At 40.7% G+C, this 18,867-nt stretch overlaps 1 protein-coding gene across 3 annotated transcripts in view; it reads right to left on the reverse strand.

The window, feature by feature from the left end:
- Positions 1–847: 847 nt before the first annotated feature.
- The window catches only part of AGPAT5 (1-acylglycerol-3-phosphate O-acyltransferase 5), a 129,960-nt gene continuing 111,940 nt past the window's right edge, over positions 848–18,867 (reverse strand). For 2 of the 3 annotated variants that reach the window (XR_015879392.1, XR_015879391.1), the window contains one exon: positions 16,088–16,549. Coding sequence is in view for 1 of the 3 variants with exons in the window: in XM_088479692.1 (XP_088335818.1) it covers positions 4,526–4,751 (226 nt within the window). In the remaining 2 variants the exon portion in view is untranslated. Of the gene's footprint in view, positions 4,752–16,087; positions 16,550–18,867 lie in introns of those variants that run through there. The other variant, XM_088479692.1, reaches the window with a different exon arrangement.

Genomic DNA, 18,867 nt, shown 5'->3' on the forward strand with positions numbered 1-18,867 from the left:
AATTAACTTTTTGGTTGTGTCACAATAATTGTCAACCAATCTATCGCTTAGTAACAGCAGAGATATTTATTTGATTAATGTGTGATATATACAAGTGTGGGAACACTATTATTGCACATGATAATAATTCAATAAACTACATACACCATAACTATTAATATAAAATTGTATGCAAACGTAGGAGCGCTACAATTGATGTTATTAGACCAAACATTTTTTTTCTTAATCACATATTTCTAATTCTTTTGACACTGTCTATATTAACAAATTTTCGTTGTTTTTCTATTTTTTTTGCTATAATCTGGATATATATTATTACTATTGATGAATAAAAGTTATGTTTTAAGATACTATTTCAGTGCACCATTCCTGGACATTTCATCTCTCTCCTTCTTTTGTTGTTGTTGCCTTAATTTACATGTCCATGGTGTGTTACATGTCCATGATATTCATTATATGATTATTTAAAGGGGTTATTACTGTCCCCGAATTTAGGAGACATGTATGTCCTGTGCGACTGGTGAACCAATATCCATCTCCCCCATTCTGACAGTTGCCCCCAGGCTGAAGAAATGTTGTCACCGGTTCCGCGTGACATAGCTATCAGAGTGACCAGTGATCTCTTGTCCAGGAATCAAATGAAATGGTCCCCAGGCATAGTAATGGAACAAAGACATCAGTGACAGAGGGAGAAGGGGGGAGTCTTACAGGTAAGAGACAGCTAAACAATTTAAATCCTCTCTATCCGTGAACCCATAAAAGTCAGTAAATGCAGATTGAATTTCCAATATTTTTATTATGAATTTTCTTTACAAATGTGATACATTAACAGTAAAATAATTGCATCTATTCAATTGGCAGAAGCTCTTCAGTTAAAATCATATGGCACTTTGCAATTAAACCAATTCAAGTTCAACACATTAATGTAAATTAAGTTCACAATAATATAATTTTATTCAACAGTGCAAAGTGAAAAAAGGGAGGAGCAAAACAACATGTTTGCATCTTAGGCAGCAAAAGTAAAGAAAATATTTTTACACTGCATATTTTGTTTCATTTCAAGCAATTAAATCACAGACATGGAGACAATAAACAGATGCTAACACAGCCCTCCCCACCTGGTTCGAAGTTCTGCACTAATACTCGCCTCTCGATGCTTTTTTTTTTTTAAAAACAAAAACCTCATTCCCAGATTTACCCACTGCTACCTTACAGATGCCGACATCTTAAAAGTGTGAAGAGCAGTCATGAAGATGTTCTCGTGGCCTGCACAGAGTGCAAGCAGCCAGTGTTCCAAAGAGTACAGCCTATTTATTCACTAGGACCAAGTGACGTGCTCATGAATACTGACTCACTGTCTCTTCTCTATGTAGATTACACTCCTTGGGTGGTGAATGCCCAGAAACATATATAAATCAAATCACACAACTAACTGGCATATAATGGCAAGAACAAAACACGTGTTACTTTACAATAGTAAAAACAGTGCTTCTCTGAGTAAAGCAGATTGTAATATTGTAAAGCAGCTTGGCAACACATAGCACAGAACCTACAACATACAGTACTTATAGGAGCCTTTACTTAAACATTTATATTATAAACAGACCATTATGAACAACGTATGAGCAGGTAATAGTGATGTACATTGTAATGAAAAAAGATTGCATTGGCAATAGGAGTTAAATATGCTACAGGACAGCAGTACAATCTCCAGTTTTTCTACATAATTTATTATTTCTGTGACATAAGACACTCCTGCCACAAAGCTGACATAGTGGAGACATCAAAGTAGTATATAACCACAGAGGGGGCGTTTCGTTGTCTAGATATACTGATGTACCTATATATATCTTCCTCCCACACAATACAAACTTTGAAAAGTGTCAGCTATATCACAATGAAAGATGGCACACACCATGTACTAGAGATCCTGTTCACATTCAATAAAAGGACAAACTGCATCACATGTCACATGAACAGAGGTCTGGAACGTGTAGATCTGAAATCTAGCATTTCTGTAGTACATCAGTGAACGCGGTGCTTTAAAATCAACTAAAACACTGGTTGTGTACTTAAGGCCTAACTTATATTGCTTTTTTGCCCCTTGTTTCAGGTTAAAACTGTAGCAAATTACTTGTAATAGGTTATTACCAGTAGGTACATCACATAAAAGCCAATTTAGCAAGGTTATCGCGGTATGTTTCGATTTATATTCCCACTGAAGCTACTGTAAAGTCTGGCAGCGGACTGAGCGCAGTAAATTCTAGCTTAACAGGTCTCCGGGAGAGTCTTCCCTGTGATTTTGGCTGCTCTGCAGTGCCGGGCCAGCACTCCGAAGGCTTGCGAAGAAAGGTAAGTATAAACTAAATATGAGTACAGGGTATGCGGTGTGGGCTCCCCTAGACTTAGGGGCACCTGTGCATCGCACACCCTGCACCTATTATAAAGATGCCCCTGCTTCTCTATTAAGCTAAAATCCCCCACCCACAGATGTGTCCTCTTGCATCTTTGCTGATCACGCTGCAAACGTGCGCACACATCGTGCCATGCGACTAGCCATGGCCACGTGAGGCACGCTACGCCATGCCGCACGCTGCAATCAGCAAATGCAATCCTATAGAGTAGAGGGTGCGGAGGCAGCGCGCGAACCCGTTCACGGAAGTGCGACTCCCATCATGCGTAGAGCAATTTCCAGCACAAGATACAAGGGGACACATTTGTATGTAGCTCTCCCACACTAGAACCACAATCAGCATACACTACTAATTCACAAGGGGGCGACTATTGTTTTCGCATGAGGCTGGTACTGCCAGGCGCCCAACGAAGCAATTCAATTGCTGCTCTGTTAGGGTGCGAATAGTCGCCAGCATTTCTTCTTGCCCCCTCCTGAGGAGGCGAGAAGAAATGTGCGATAAATCCTGGTTTTGGGCGTTCTAAGCGGGACTTTAGACTGGATTAGCCCTTTTACGCGGCTAAACCCGGTCTAATTACCCGCGAAGAGCACGATAATTAATGGGTGCCTGTTAATTACCACAATGTAAAACAATTGAATTGCCCCCGCAGTGCCTGTTGGCAGGTAAAGGAGAACACAGTGCCCGAGTTGCACAGGAAATATCCAAGCTACTCAGCTGGCACATGGTGAGATCTGCATCTACATGGAATGGCCCCAGCTCCTATCTCATACATTGGACATACCTATAAAGTCAGGTAATAGAATAGTTTTTGAAAATGTGCTGCCATTACTATCCCCTATCGGCTAGCATGGACTAACTAAAAGCAAACACAGATCACGGTGGGGAAGAGACAACTTACTAAATAGCATATCCTGTAATACATTAGCAATTCATTTAACAGTAAAATTCCCATTAACGTGGAACCTAAGAAACAACACATCACTGACAAATTAAAGAAAATGCTACAAAATGAACCCAATAATACTTGAATGAGTGGCAACTAAAGCTTTTCAAACTTCTAATCCATGTACAATAAAGCAAAACAGTGACAAATATGAGAAGCTATAGATGCTGATTTGTATAAATATATATTAGAATATGGACATTCACTCTGGTGATCATCTAGGACTCAACGATATTACAATGAAACATCCTCCAACACTAGCACAGTATTTCATGAATGCAAAGTGTAAAAAAAAAAAATTAAAATAAAAAATTAAAAAGGCACATATTCAGGGCAATGATCAGTTCATATTTCTCTGATGCATTAGGTAAAAGTACGGGATAGCACCATATCTATAACAGCATTTAAATAGATGTTACATATTAATAAACAATTACTCGTACTTTAGCAAAGAGGCAGAACTTGGCATGTTTTACAATATGAAAAACAGGCTATAAACAAAAGAAGAAAACACATACTAAAAAAAAAATGAAGGAAAAACAAAACAAAAACAGGCTTTCTTCATATGTAGAAGCTAGCACCACACACTCCATTTGAATTGTTTCCGGACCATGGCTGTGAGAACAAAAAACATTAAGGGTATAAGAAAGATAATAAAAACAATTGGAACTGATCATGAAAAAAAAAAGGCAAAGAGCAAAGTAATATCTTAAGATAGCATATTGGGCTGAACATCTACTACAAATTATATAGATATGGTAGTTAGGTGGTTGGATGGAGCAAACAGAACCCAAGGGTTACTATCATACTCGTCAGCCAGTTACTGCAAACTCAGATTTTATGTTCAGTTTTGTAGATTGGAAATGTTTTGAGAGGGATGAGGGGTGACAAACATGACAAGTTATAGTTGTATAGTCCACGGTCATGAACATAGTACACTAGCTATTAGCAAGTCGAGAAATGATTTGGTTTATGGTGATAAAGTATAAGTGGAGATAATTATAGTAAACAATCAAAATGTACTTGATTGACACTAATCTCATTTGCAGCACTCTTACATTCTATTGTATTCAATGCAGTTATGAATAAGGCAATATTTACAAGGTCTTCAGTTTAGGACAAAATAGTTTTGGTATAATGTGCAACTGATTTGAAACTAACAGTCCATTTAGGCTTTGATGCTGACCCATATACAACCAATTAATGTTCCATATATCCAAGTGTTGATATAAACTTTCCTTCCGGTTTCTGTACATAGCATTCCAGCAGTTATGCCAGTTAAAATAAATAACGATGGCACTGTTCTCTTCAAGCTGAGCTTGGCAATGTGACCATCCCCAGGAAACTTATTACGTTTTTCAGGGTCCGTGGCTTCATAAAACTCTGTCAACAACCTAGAAATAAGGCACACATTAACTTTATTCTTACCAGAATTTACAGCTATTTTGTTGATAAATAAGCATGACATATGTATTGGGGGTATATCCTTATCACTGTATATCCTGTGCTGCTATGGCCCAACAATGGAATGACCCTCACCTGTGAGCAAGGTACAGGCTAAGGTGCACTTTCACTTTGAAATATAAACTGTTGCAGTACGTTATTCCACCTCTGCTTCTTTCCTCCCCTCATGAAATGGTATAGCTGGCATAAGTTCACTCCTGATGGTTAGGGTCACCCAGTTACTCCTGATAGACATTGGCTCCCATGCCCTTTAACATTATTGAAAACCCTGATGATTGAAATTTACAATGTTTGTCTCTACATTGTTTAGATGTTTCTTGTCACTATAGTAACATGTATCTACTGATGAAAAATCACAGAATATTCCACCCCCTGCCTCCGTTATCATTTTACCCTTTTTGTCTCCCCTCTCCTGTATTCTTTTTTGTACCCCTTCATTTGAAATTGGTTTTAATAAAACACTATTGATAGTAAAACCTATTTTCAATATACAATGCATGCAAATCATTTTAACCTCTAAAGGGATACCGGGTCACTAACTCCCTTACTGTCTAATATTTACCCACCTTTAACTTCCCGTTGTATAACTTATACCAATATCCCTGCTCACATTCTGTCCTTCTAGGATTCTTGCAGTCCCCAATGACTCCCACCACTCTCCCAGTAAGTAGACACCATCCAATATAGATTCGTTTTAACTCAATTTATAAAGACAAGATATTCGTGCATACAGTATAAGAACAAGGAGTTATCTATGTGCATTACATAACATATCAGTTTCATACCTAGCAATACATAGAGTTTAACTGAACAATACTATAATGAGTCAGTATATATATATATATATATATATATATATATATATATATTTATAGAAGGTCCCTTAGGGTGGCACTCCAATAGTGTAAATAAAAGTGCAGGTGCCCTCCAAAAAAGCCCAACAAGGCTTCATACATACAGTCCCAGCAGCATAAGTCTCCCATCATGCAACTGCAAACTAACATCCAAATAATTGACAACACTAGCATCAATATTAAAAGTAAATTTTATAGGGTTGTCCGATCTATTGTGATCATCCATAAATGATCTAAAAGCCGCCTCCGAGCCGGTCCAGATCAGAAATATGTCGTCAATTGACGACATATTTCTGATCTGGACCGGCTCGGAGGCGGTTGTCAATTATTTGGATGTTAGTTTGCAGTTGCATGATGGGAGACTTAATACTAAATTGTTTAGCAAACCGAGATAGAAACACCTTGCTGCATTTTGGCAGCTGTCATCCAAGATCATTGAAGTATGGTTTGTCCTATTCGCAATTTATTAGAGCTAGAAGGATATGCAGTGACGAAAATACGGCACTGGTTGAAATTAACAAAATGGTTAATAAGTTCCGTAATAGAGGTTATCCTCCTGATATCTTAGCACAGGCAAAAAATAAGGCATTATCAACACCCAGGGAGGAATTATTGAAATCGCATAAAGGAAGGAAGGACATTAAACAAAAACTACCTTGGGTTAATCCATTTTCACAGCCTTAGTAATCCTGTTAGGAATTCAGCTAGAAGACTGTGGCCGATTGTTGGCACAGACCCTGATCTGAACCTACAAGATACCATGATCATGCCTTGCTACACCAGGGGACGCAATCTAAGAAATTGGATTGTGAAACCTGATGTGAGCAACATGAATGTTATTGGCAATAACAGTTTTTTAAGCCCGAAATTAGGGTGTTTCAAATGCCTTGGATGCATGACATGTCGGTCCCTGATTGTGGGAGATAGTTTTTGCCATCCGCACAGTGGACGTAGATTTAAAATAAAACATTGTGTGACATGTACTACCAAATTTATTATTTATGTCATTATCTGTCCATGCGGACTCATGTATGTCGGCAAGACCGACAGGACATTGAGGGAACGCATGGCATTGCACCGGTCGGCCATTCGGGCTATTGTATCTGGCCATAGCGAGCAACCGGTTGCACGTCATTTCTCGACAAGGGGACACAATTTGGCGTCATTACGGTACATGATCATCGATCATGTACCTGATTCTTTACGTGGTGGGGACCGTTCACGCAATCTATTAAGATGTGAATCCTCCTGGATATTTAGATTACAATCTTTGGCTCCGCGGGGTCTTAATGAAATTTGGGCCTCCATTGCTTTTTGTGATTCAATATTTTTAGCGATTTTTGAGGGTGGTGTATCGTATATAGGTTTTGATGCTATCTCTTTCCATTATTACATCTATACTGATATACACTCATGGTTAACATGATGGTTGATCCCGTTTATTTGATGGGATCGTGCAAGCATGGGATTCATGATTCATGACTGTGGATTTATTTTTGTCTCCTTAATGTGTCAATTAGGTTTTTGTTGTTGGGGCTCTTTATATGGGCTTGAGATAGAATTATGTAGTTGGGTTTGTTTAATTGTCATGTTTAATCATCATGTATTTCCTATTCCATTTATTATATGTGTGCGATATATATGTAGTATATGTATGTAATATATGTGGCATTGGGGACCATCATGTAATGTATATTTGTTTAATGTTTTAATATTTTGCATTTAGAGTCCGGCATCTGAGTGTTGCCAAGGCAACGGTGATGTTGACGGGCTGTTCCACCATGCCGGATCCGACGCTGTCTGTGCGCAGAGTGGAGGGCGTGGTGTGATGACGCCATTGACATGCACCCCGGCCTGGGCGGCGGCGTGGCGCGGACCTGATGCAACGATGTGTAAGTATAAATGTGTGTGATTTAGGTGTTTGTATTGTTCTTACCTTGATGAAGGGGCAATAAAGAGGCCCCGAAACGTCGGTGGTTTTTCACTTTGTACCTGTGCTGCTTAGGACTGTATGTATGAAGCCTTGTTGAGCTTTTTTGGAGGGCACCTGCACTTTTATTTACACTATTGGAGTGCCACCCTAAGGGACCTTCTATATATATATATATATATTTATTGTGATAGAACCACTGGTAAAGTGGTCAATGGCAGGTACATTTGTCCTAGGTTTTTGGCCTATGTGTTCTAAAACCCCCCAGGAGAAGTCTGTTTTGTAAGCAGACCAGAGTATTGGCTTTTCGAAAAGCCGGTTTGGGCCTGGGGGTGTGGATGTGGAGAGGGAGGGCTCCATCCACAGGCCACTCCAGGTTTTGGGCCTTTCAGCCTGGTAGCAGGCTTATTAGGGCTTACAGCTGGAACTGGCTGATATAAGCTGTGTTCAGTTGTAGCTGAGGGTCTCACACCCGGGGAAGTAGGCATGCAGGCTAGCATGTCCAGAGACACTGTTATGACAACCCTGTAAGTACTGTGCACGTGCTGTTGTTGACTGTGTGGGCAGTAGGCACTACCGTCCTGGCAGTGAGGGTACCTACTGTTTAGTTATTGCCCAGACGGGCTAAGATTTTGGTTTATGATTTGTTATATTCATTTGGCTCAATAAAGACTGGTGCCGACCAGTTTGTACGAACCCCAGACTTGTGTCCTGTTTCTACGGCTGCTGTGTGTGTAAAGAGGGAGTCCATCTACCCCAGGAGAGGTACCCCTATCCCGACTGTGTCACAATATATCCAGAGGAAGTCCTGTACGTAACAAGAACAGAGGGCACTCACCAATAGCCAACGAATTCTTTTTATTCCATATCTCACATGGGTGAATAACTTTAGTCGACGTTTCGATCCCGGAGGACCTTTGTCAAGAAAATCATCACTTGTACTTAATAGCCAATAGTATCACCAACACACGTATATCACCCGTGACATCTTAACATATAATAAACATACAGGCCCCTATTTATACCATACCTACTGCCGCCGCAGGCACGCAGTTCCACGTGTAACGCATCACGGAAGTGACAAACACTTCCTGTCACATGGCACTGACATCATACTGCGTCACAGCCGGATGCTATGCAACCAGAGACTGCTAGTCTCAGACGCGATCCTGATACACGATACCAAAACACAGGATCCCGGCGTGTTACTAAGCACCAAAATAGCCACTGGTCAGGTAAAGACGGCTTACATATAGCCAACGTGGCCAATCTACAAAGTGACTGCCAGGTATGTAATCGTGCAACATAGTGCCACTAATGGGCATACCAGAATAATATGCCTAACACCGCAGCTCGTTGCTATGCAACCCCGGGATACCAATCCTAGATGTGCAACAAACACACATCCGGTCAGTCAGCGCGTCCAATACGTTATGTCCAGGTGCGTTGCTAGGCGCCAGAAAACCAGCGCCACCGACTTACATAGCAACCACCAAATTAATAAACAGTCTCTAGCAGTCTCTGGTTGCATAGCAACCAGCTGTGACGCAGCGTGATGTCAGTGCCATGTGACAGGAAGTGTTTGTCACTTCCGTGATGCGTTACATGTGGAACTGCGCGCGCGGCGGCAGTAGGTATGGTATAAATAGGGGCCTGTATGTTTATTATATGTTATGATGTCACGGGTGATATACGTGTGTTGGTGATACTATTGGCTATTAAGTACAAGTGATGATTTTCTTGACAAAGGTCCTCCGGGATCGAAACGTCGACTAAAGTTATTCACCCATGTGAGATATGGAATAAAAAGAATTCGTTGGCTATTGGTGAGTGCCCTCTGTTCTTGTTACGTACAGGACTTCCTCTGGATATATTGGGACTTACAGTTAAGTCTTGGGAGGTTGCACCCCGCTGTTGGAGTTATTGGACGTGAGTGCAGGACCACTGGATTTTTATATATTATATATATATATATATATATATACATACACACACATACACGTTATATATATATATATATATATATATATATATATACACACTATATATATATATATATATACACATATATATATATATATATATATATACATACACACACACACACAAACACACTATATATGGATCCATATATTAGAACGACGTAGATTCTACAGCATATACTTTAATAGAAGGCTACTCGTTTATAATTGGGTCCAGGTCCCTCTTGATCCCTCGTTATTTGCACTCTGAGCCAGAAGTATAAATGTTCCTGTTATAACTAGGGTGTTATACAAATATCCTTATGCTTAAGATAAATGTAGTATTCCTGACTCTTTGTATGGCTGTTCTCCGAAATATAACTAGTAGTGTCTCTTTCCAGAAATGATTACTTTCATCTCTGAAATGTATATTCGTAGAATTTCCATGAATATGAATAGCCTCTTATCGTTTTATTAAACTCTGTGCTCTTTTAAATTATTTTGCAGTGAAAATTTACAAAGCTAAATTATACTGATCTCCTGACTACAGCTGCATAAGTCACAGGTATAATTTCTTGTAACGAATTTGCAAAGTTTAAAGAAAGATATAACGGTCTCAATTGCAGCCCGCTACTAGAGAACAACTTTTGAATATGATAGGCTGTGCATGCTGAAACAACCAGGATTCAAATGAGCTCTGTTATCCAAGGGGTTGCTTATCTTTGTTGACTAAACTTGTATACTTGATTATATTAAATAATGGTTCTTGTGATGACACCTTTTGAAGTTGCAGTGCAGTCACTCCCTCAGCTCTCTCCTTAGTACTGCAACTATAGTAGTAAATGTGTATAAAAAGCATTTAGAGCAAGGGAATTATATTAGAATTCCTTTTTAATGGAGTATTACTAGTCCTCCCTCCTTATATGTATGCAATAGCTTTGCTTGGGGAGCTGATAATCTATAACTTTTACCCAAAGCAGCATGTGTCTGGAATGCAGCTCCACTGCTGATAGCAGCTGCTGTTCTTGTCCCCCGGAGTGATGATAATCACGTTCTTCTGCTTATTGGACAAGGGGATCAGCCTTTGACTGTTGCTCTGCCGCCCCTAGCCTGTATGGCTCTCCAGCTGGCTGTTGCACCCACTGCTGCTGTTCTGCCTACCGCCCGCTGTCGGTCACTGCCGCTTGGTAATCTGCTGCCAACAGTCGCCCGGCCACCAGACTGTCTGCCGCATCTACGTGCGACAGTCTCAAATCTGTGTAAAAAGGCTTCCTGTATGAACAGCCGTAGATATGATTTAGGAATTGGTGTAAGACATGTACTGTGCTAGAGAAGTCAGCCTAGCATTTCTGGTTCACTGTGAGCAGCTCTGCCTGCGATGTGACTAGGACGCAAATTTGAAAAAAGATTTGCTGCGCTACCAGTGTTGGAGCATCTTAGTCGGTTGGAGCATCTCAGATGCACTAGGTGTCTTGAACCATATGGCGCAAAGACACTAGGTATAAGAGGACACATCTGTATATTCCCTACCAAATGGACACACACACACACGTATTTTTTTTTTGTCATAATCCAATTAACCTACCAGAATGTTTTGGATTTTGGAAGGAATCTAGAGCACCTGGTGGAATACCACGCAAACAAGAATATACAAACTCCACACAGTTACGGTGCCTACATACTTGGCGATGTGCTCACGATCCGACATTTTGTCAGATTTCCTCTTGAACTCTCCCCAGCAGCTCCTCGGCAGTCGTGGGCACGATTTGGTGTTAAAAACGGTCCAATATGACAAACGATCTATCGCGCCTCCTAACTATTCCAGTGCGACATGACTGAGATTGTCAGATCTGCCCTACAGCACGGCAGATCTGATCATGCGATTCACGACCTGCGGGGACGCTCATCGGCATCGTGAGTGGACACTCACGATTTGGGCATATTTTACACGATTTGTCATCACGATGTGTCGGAATCAGGCAAATATTGTATTATATCGCTAAGTGTGTAGGCACCTTTAGGGTCTCGCAAGAAATCAAACCCAAAACCAGACTGCTGTGGGCAGCAATGCTAACCACTACACCAAGGCTAAGCAGACTCTTACCGTCCTAGATCATTAATTCCTAATGATGCTAAAATACTGGCAAAAATATGATCTATCAGGTTGAATAGGGTAATAGCTAGCTAGCTTGGTCCAACCAGACCAGACTGGTTTTATGCCTGGACAGTCCACCGTGGTGAACATCAGATGTCTTTATACTCATATTCAGACCTCAATGGGGATGAGTCCTCCTCGGCTATTGTCTCTCTAGATGCAGCTAAGGCATTTGACTCTGTGGAGTGGCCTTTTCTGTGGGAGGTCCTGAATGGTTTTGGGACAGGTCCAGTGTTTGTTTATTTATTACCAGTTATTTATATAGCGCACACATTTCGCAGCACTTTACAGAGCATATCTTACCATTCACATCTGTCCCTGTCCCAGTGGAGCTTACAATCTATATTCCCTACCACATGCTTGCAAACACACACTATGGTCAATTTTGAGGGAAGCCAATTAACCTACCAGTATATTTTTGGAGTGTCGGAGGAAACCGGAGTACCCGTAGGAAACTCGCGCAAGCACAGGGAGAATATACAAACTCCACACAGTTAGGGCCCTAGTGGGAATCGAACTGATGACCTCAGTGCTCTGAGGCAGTAACGCTAACCATTGCACCGTCTGTGCTGCCCGTGTTTATAAAATGGGTGAAGCTGTTATATTTTGCATCCATGTGCCAGAGTGTCCACGAACAGATATATTTATCCCTCTTTTCCATCTAGCTAAGGGCACGAGACAGGGTTACCCTGTCTCTGGCCCCGTTTGCATTAGCAATAGAACCGTTGGCCTGTATGTTGCGAACACACCCAGGAATTGGTGGTCTTAGGTTGGGGGACAGAGAAGATAGGGTGGCATTATATGCAGACGATATATTGCTATTTTTGTTTAACTATTTCACATCTATGCCAATTGTCCTCCAGCTGATGTCCACGGTTGCAAATTTTTTTGGCCTATCCACAAACTGCGAGAAATAACATATCCTTCCCTTACGAGGCGCCTGCCCAGACTGCCCTTTATTGTCACTTCCTCTTCACTGGGTAGATAAGTAAATATATAGGAATCTGGATAAGTAACTCACCAGATTATATTTCCTTAATTGTCACACCATTTCTGACCTCACTGGTCACATTATATTTTTATGTGTCCAAAATGATTGCTGATCCCTTCAGATATCAACAATGAAGGCAGGTAAATCTGGCCTCTTCAACCATGCATGTGATCCTTGTGAAATTTGCACTAATTGTGCACTTTATGATCTGGCCATCAGCACAAAAACAAGTGAACATTTATATACACACTCACATATGTTTATAGACAAATTTGTGCAGACACTGACTGGCCGGATTGTCCTACGTATATGTTAATTTGTACGTGTGAGATTTAAAAAAAAAAAAAAACTTATAGATGTAAAGATCACAACGATGAGCTTAAATAACTATTGCAGTGTGCTTTATATTACAGAGAATAGAAGGCTCTAATACAAGTAGATGTTTAAATATGGGTAAAAAAGTTGTCAGAGGTGCTGTCTAAGCTGCAGGTTCAACGGGGTAGTCAGCCCCCTAGTGAGGAGAAAGATAAGAAAAGGGTGAACCGCGCTAAATACCAAAGGTGGAATACTTCAATATTGTTCAACAATGGAACTGATGAACATAAATCATCATATACACATTGGAAAATAATTAACATATATACATAAAACAATGAATAGCTAAGTATACATTACGGCTTGGTTGAAGGTAATCAAAAAATGTTTAATAGCATCAATAAAAACACATTTTACAATAGGAGGGTAGAGTAAAAGCAACTGAGGATCAACCTCATGGGTATATAGTGTGAAAATGACGATCCAATATAGTATAATGGCACAAAGGAAAAAGTCTTGCGACAATCATACAAATCAGGTAGGTTTCAAAACCTGTTGCATTCAAGCATAAGTCAATGTTCAATCCGGATTATTGGCCAGCAATGAACAATTACCAGCCTCCAGTGGAGCGTCACGTCCTGATACGAATCCAAAATTGGCAACGTAATCAGCGTGGTTCCAGATGAAGGAATAAGGTGGAATGGATATAATAGCCGGTCCGAAAACAGATGTAGTGATTTCCCAATTGGAATGGTGATAGGTGGAACAGCCAAATTGAAACACTTTCATTTCACACTATATACCCATGAGGTTGATCCTCAGTTGCTTTTACGCTAATAGCAGCAATAGAAACACATATTTTACAATAGGAGGGTAGAGTAAAAGCAACTGAGGATCAACCTCATGAGTATATAGTGTGAAATGAAAGTGTTTCAATTTGGCTGTTCCACCTATCACCATTCCAATTGGGAAATCACTACATCTGTTTCCAGACCGGCTATTATATCCATTCCGCCTTATTCCTTCATCTGGAACCACGCTGATTACGTTGCCAATTTTGAATTCGTATCAGGACGTAACGCTCCACTGGAGGCTGGTAATTGTTCATTGCTGGCCAATAATCCGGATTGAACATTGACTTATGCTTGAATGCAACAGGTTTTGAAACCTGATTTGTATGATTGTCGCAAGACTTTTTCCTTTGTGCCATTATACTATATTGGATCGTAATTTTCACACTATATACCCATGAGGTTGATCCTCAGTTGCTTTTACTCTACCCTCCTATTGTAAAATATGTGTTTCTATTGCTGCTATTAAACATTTTTTGATCACCTTCAACCAAGCCGTAATGTATACTTAGCTATTCATTGTTTTATGTATATATGTTCACTATTTTCCAATGTGTATATGATTTATGTTCATCAGTTCCATTGTTGAACAATATTGAAGTATTCCACCTTGGTATTTAGTGCGGTTCACCCTTTTCTTATAGATGTTTAAATACCAAGTCACTGAAGTTTTGCCTTCCAACAGAGGGTAACCTCATCTTATTCAGCAAAGCAACATACACATATGGGATCAAATTGGGAAAGGGGGAGGTGTCCTAGTGCTCCTCCAACCTTTAATATAAAAAACAAAAATAGAAAAACAAATATAGTGTACATTGTGCGAGTCCAAAAACATATACTCTATAAAATATATACTCACAGATTCTTGAATGTAATCGAGTAATATTGCACCGTTACCCGCTGGTGATTGCAGATTGCACTGGTGACTTTCAAACCTTTTGGTAGCTGTTTCCTCAGGATACTCTGAAAGAGGTACAGAAAAACCAACATAGGCCCTCATTCAGAGCCGTACGCTCTGAGCAGAGCGCACGCTCTGAATGAGGGCCGCCCTCCATAATTATGGAGCGTCCTCCTGGACGCTCGTATAGCTGTGGGTCACCACCCACAGCCTATACGAGCGTGCAGTTTGATGGCCGCGATGGTCGTGACCATCACGACCATCGCCACTGCGAGCCGGAGCCTGCGGTTGAGGTTTTCAACCGCAAGGCCCGAAGTGATTTTGGCTCTATCAGAGCCAAAATCACACCCACTGACATCACTAGTGATGTCAGTGGGCCGGCTTCTGACAGTAGGCGTTCCCTTGGGAACACCCCCGTCAGGGAGGCACGCCCCCGGCACGCCCACCAAAGGGGGCGTGCTGTCAATCAACATCGACAGCATGCCCCCTTTGATCAGACACAACGAGCGAAGGAAAGTCCTTCGCTCGTCGCGTCTGGCGCATGCGCACGACGGAGCTCCCTCCGTCGTGCGCATGCTCAGTGCAGACCATCGACCCACTTGCGAGCGGACAGCCGCTCGCGAGTGGGTCTGAGTCAGGCCCATAGTGTCTACTGTCTCGTATGGTGAATCGGACCAAATAAATCCTTCAAGATCATACTCACCTTTTATCACTCTATATTATTTACATCTTTATACCTCTCTGTAATGATATAACAGGACTTTATTCCATTACTATTAAACTGACAGACATCAGGATTATAAATGAATGTGCAAAGCAAATAACACTTTTATAAAGGGTGAGTATCATCTTGAAGGATTTATTTATTCTGACATACGCGACTGTAGACACTGGAATAAATTTAATAGGCTGCGGCTTCAAGATATTGGCAAGTCATGTGCAAGACTGCCCAATGTTTTAAAGTAGTAGTCCTTAAATAGACCAAAAGCAACATGGTTTTGCCTACATAAAAACTGCTACTTTAAAACATAAGGCAGTCCTGCACGGGATTCGCCGATGTCTCAAAGCCGCAGCCCATTACATTTAACCCACTATGTTTTTTTTCTGTAACCTTTTCTAGATATCCTGAAGAACACCTACCAGAAGGCCACCAGTGCCATCTGCAATATTACTAACGATACTGGATCAGAACCTCTATATACCCCTGCCTGTACCTTCTAAAATCCTTCCTATAAACCTCTAAGGATGACGCTAATTTGCGTACGCAGTCATACAGTAGATAAAGACTTAGACCTGGAATCTGTGGTTCCAAAGCACAAGTGTTATTCAAGTAAAAGTTCAGACAGTTACACGCAATTGATCCAGACACAATTTAGGCGCAAGAGGAATTATACAGACCCAAGTACAGTATACATACGCAGCGCTTCCGGACCCGAAGATAGGCATCAGCAAGAGACCCCTCGTCATTCAGCACGAAGACTAAGAACCCAGCGTTTGAGCACACATATTTATACCCCCCCAGAATAGACAGGACAATAGAGAAATGTGTTGAGGATGTCATTGGTTCCCAGGGGAGAAGCATCTGTTACATAGCATTTAACAGGCTGGTTCAAATAGACTCCCCCTGCCTCTAACAGCTAGGGGTCTTTCCCTTCCCGCCTCCTGTAACATCGTAACAGTTGTTCATGAAATATACATTTTGTTGCTTGTAGCCTCTGCGATCCATAACTCGAAAATGCATGATGCGATATCCCCACCGATAACACCGGAATACTGTAAAAAGAGTATGCATCAGTGCGAAACCAAACACGACTTGTTTAGCATGTATAAAACCTTAGTTATCAAATATCTTTATTTCTCAGCATTTAAACTAACTGATCTAACTTAAATCATATACTTTAAAGCTTATTAAACCTTATGTGTGAATATGTAATGTGTGAGTATTCGGGGTTTGATATAAGGACGCTAGTTAACTTGGGGCAGATGCGTGCGCATAAAGCTAATAAAACAGCAGTTTCATACAAAGTCCTATGCATTCGCTAATATGCGACTAGTTAACAGCGCAATTGTGCGTATTAATGTGTGTATGAGAAATGGTGAAAGATGCAATCGCATGGTGCTAATAGTATTATCGCCACATGTACTAAAAAGTGAGTTTATCTAAAATGGCGCTTAGGCGGCCATTCGCAAAATGGCGTCTTGCGATCTCATTTTCAAGATGGCATCTTGCGGCCAATCGCAAGATGGCGTCGTCGCGATTAAATCTTAAACTGAACTTGTCTCAGCCAATTATTCAGCTTCGACAGTCCACCCTTTGATAGCAAACATGCTATCACAATCTGCTATTAGAATTTAATTTAGGCTTACATTTACATATTATTTAGAGTTATTATGGGATGGCACAAGGTGGTTCTTAATCCATCAATAATGTGTCTCTGGGTGGGGACATAAAACTACTATTATACGCACACCGCGGATCTTGGAAGATCATGTGAAAGCTGTGGGAATGCACCAGTCTTATAAAAGCAGTCTTGACGAGGAATTGAGACTTTACATTATCTGAGGTGTTCTATAAATAACATTTCAATAAGACATTCTATGCATGTCTAAATAGAATACATCAAACGATAGTATTTCCTAGTTCAGGGTTGTAATGCAGTTCTATATTTACCTCGGTATACATATTGTCATTACTGACCACCATCTTAGTTTCATTCTTACGTTTTACTCTGTTTTTACATTTTCCACACTTCAACACAATAGGAACACACCGGACGCATATGCCAATTATTATGATGACAATCAGTATAAGGATTAAGAATTTGCCTATGCTGGCGATCACTTCCTGGACCCATTCCCCTAGACCTGAGAACCATTTCACTGGGTCAGCCATGAAACCCATCCTTCTATCTTCTCCCCTACTTCAGCCACTGAAGCGTTATGGTTCTTACGAAGCTCCCATTTTAGCTGCAGAATTTCATCCATCTTCCGGTCTATCACCTCCTTGGGGTCGCTGGTATCATTGGTGACATAGGTGCAACATTTTACTCCAAATTGGGTGGCCAATGTTACGCAATATCCTCCAGTAACAGCAGTTAAATAATTCAGCACTAGCCTGTGTTGCACTAATTCTTTCTTGTACGCTTGCAATTCTTTCCCTGTATACCTGAATGTGTCATCGTACATCTCGGTGATATTATCTATCAATTTAGCAAGTTCCTGGATATATCTAAAATTTTATGTACCTCGAGCAATCCTGGTGGGATCCAATGCGACTAAAACTTGAAAGCCAGTTGTCTCACTGATTGAGTGGCTTTATGTACATCACCAGGTATCATATTTCTTTTGCCTCTGTGTTCATATTGTGTGTGAAGATATGGTGACTGTGTTTTTATGTATACCCAGCATTTCAACATGTGTGAGGGTCATAACTTCTGGGACTACTCTTCCCAGGTAACACAAACCTTTGGAACTTGGGGAGAGCCATTTATATGCTTTTCTTCCACAGATGAAATATACATCATCAGGGAGAACATAAGGAATGGTATGCATCATTATCATTAAGCACATTTCCCTTGCAAACAATCCTATTTCTGGTTCTTCCATCTGGTACATGCAAGTTTCTGGCTGTATTATTTTAGCACAATAACCATTTGGCACCTTACCAATAATTTCTTTGGTGGAACTCAATGTATACCGATACCTAAAATGTTTCCCACCAGACTAAATGGAGCGTAACAGATCAAGGTTTATGGACTCATTATCAGCTCTTTGTGAGAAGGACATCGTCTGATTATTCCCAGTCACTTCCCAACTCCCGGGTTTATTGGGGTTGGTTATGTTTAAGCACAAAAGTGATCTATCTACTTGGAATTGATGGAGTTTGAAATGAGGTGGTTTGGATGAGAGAAAATTTCCATCCAAGGTTTTCCCTGTTTGCAATTCTAAAATTTCCGTGGTATTTAGCGGAAATTGCACCAACCCAACGTTATGCTGTCCCTGTGGCACATGTGAACACACCCAGCAATCAGTTTGATTTAACACTTTGCCTACCATGCTATGATAATCCTCTAGAGGATACCCACCCCAGT

The sequence above is a fragment of the Taudactylus pleione genome, unplaced genomic scaffold (assembly GCF_031769625.1).
Source record: "Taudactylus pleione unplaced genomic scaffold, aTauple2 ptg000244l, whole genome shotgun sequence".
NCBI lineage: Eukaryota > Metazoa > Chordata > Amphibia > Anura > Myobatrachidae > Taudactylus > Taudactylus pleione.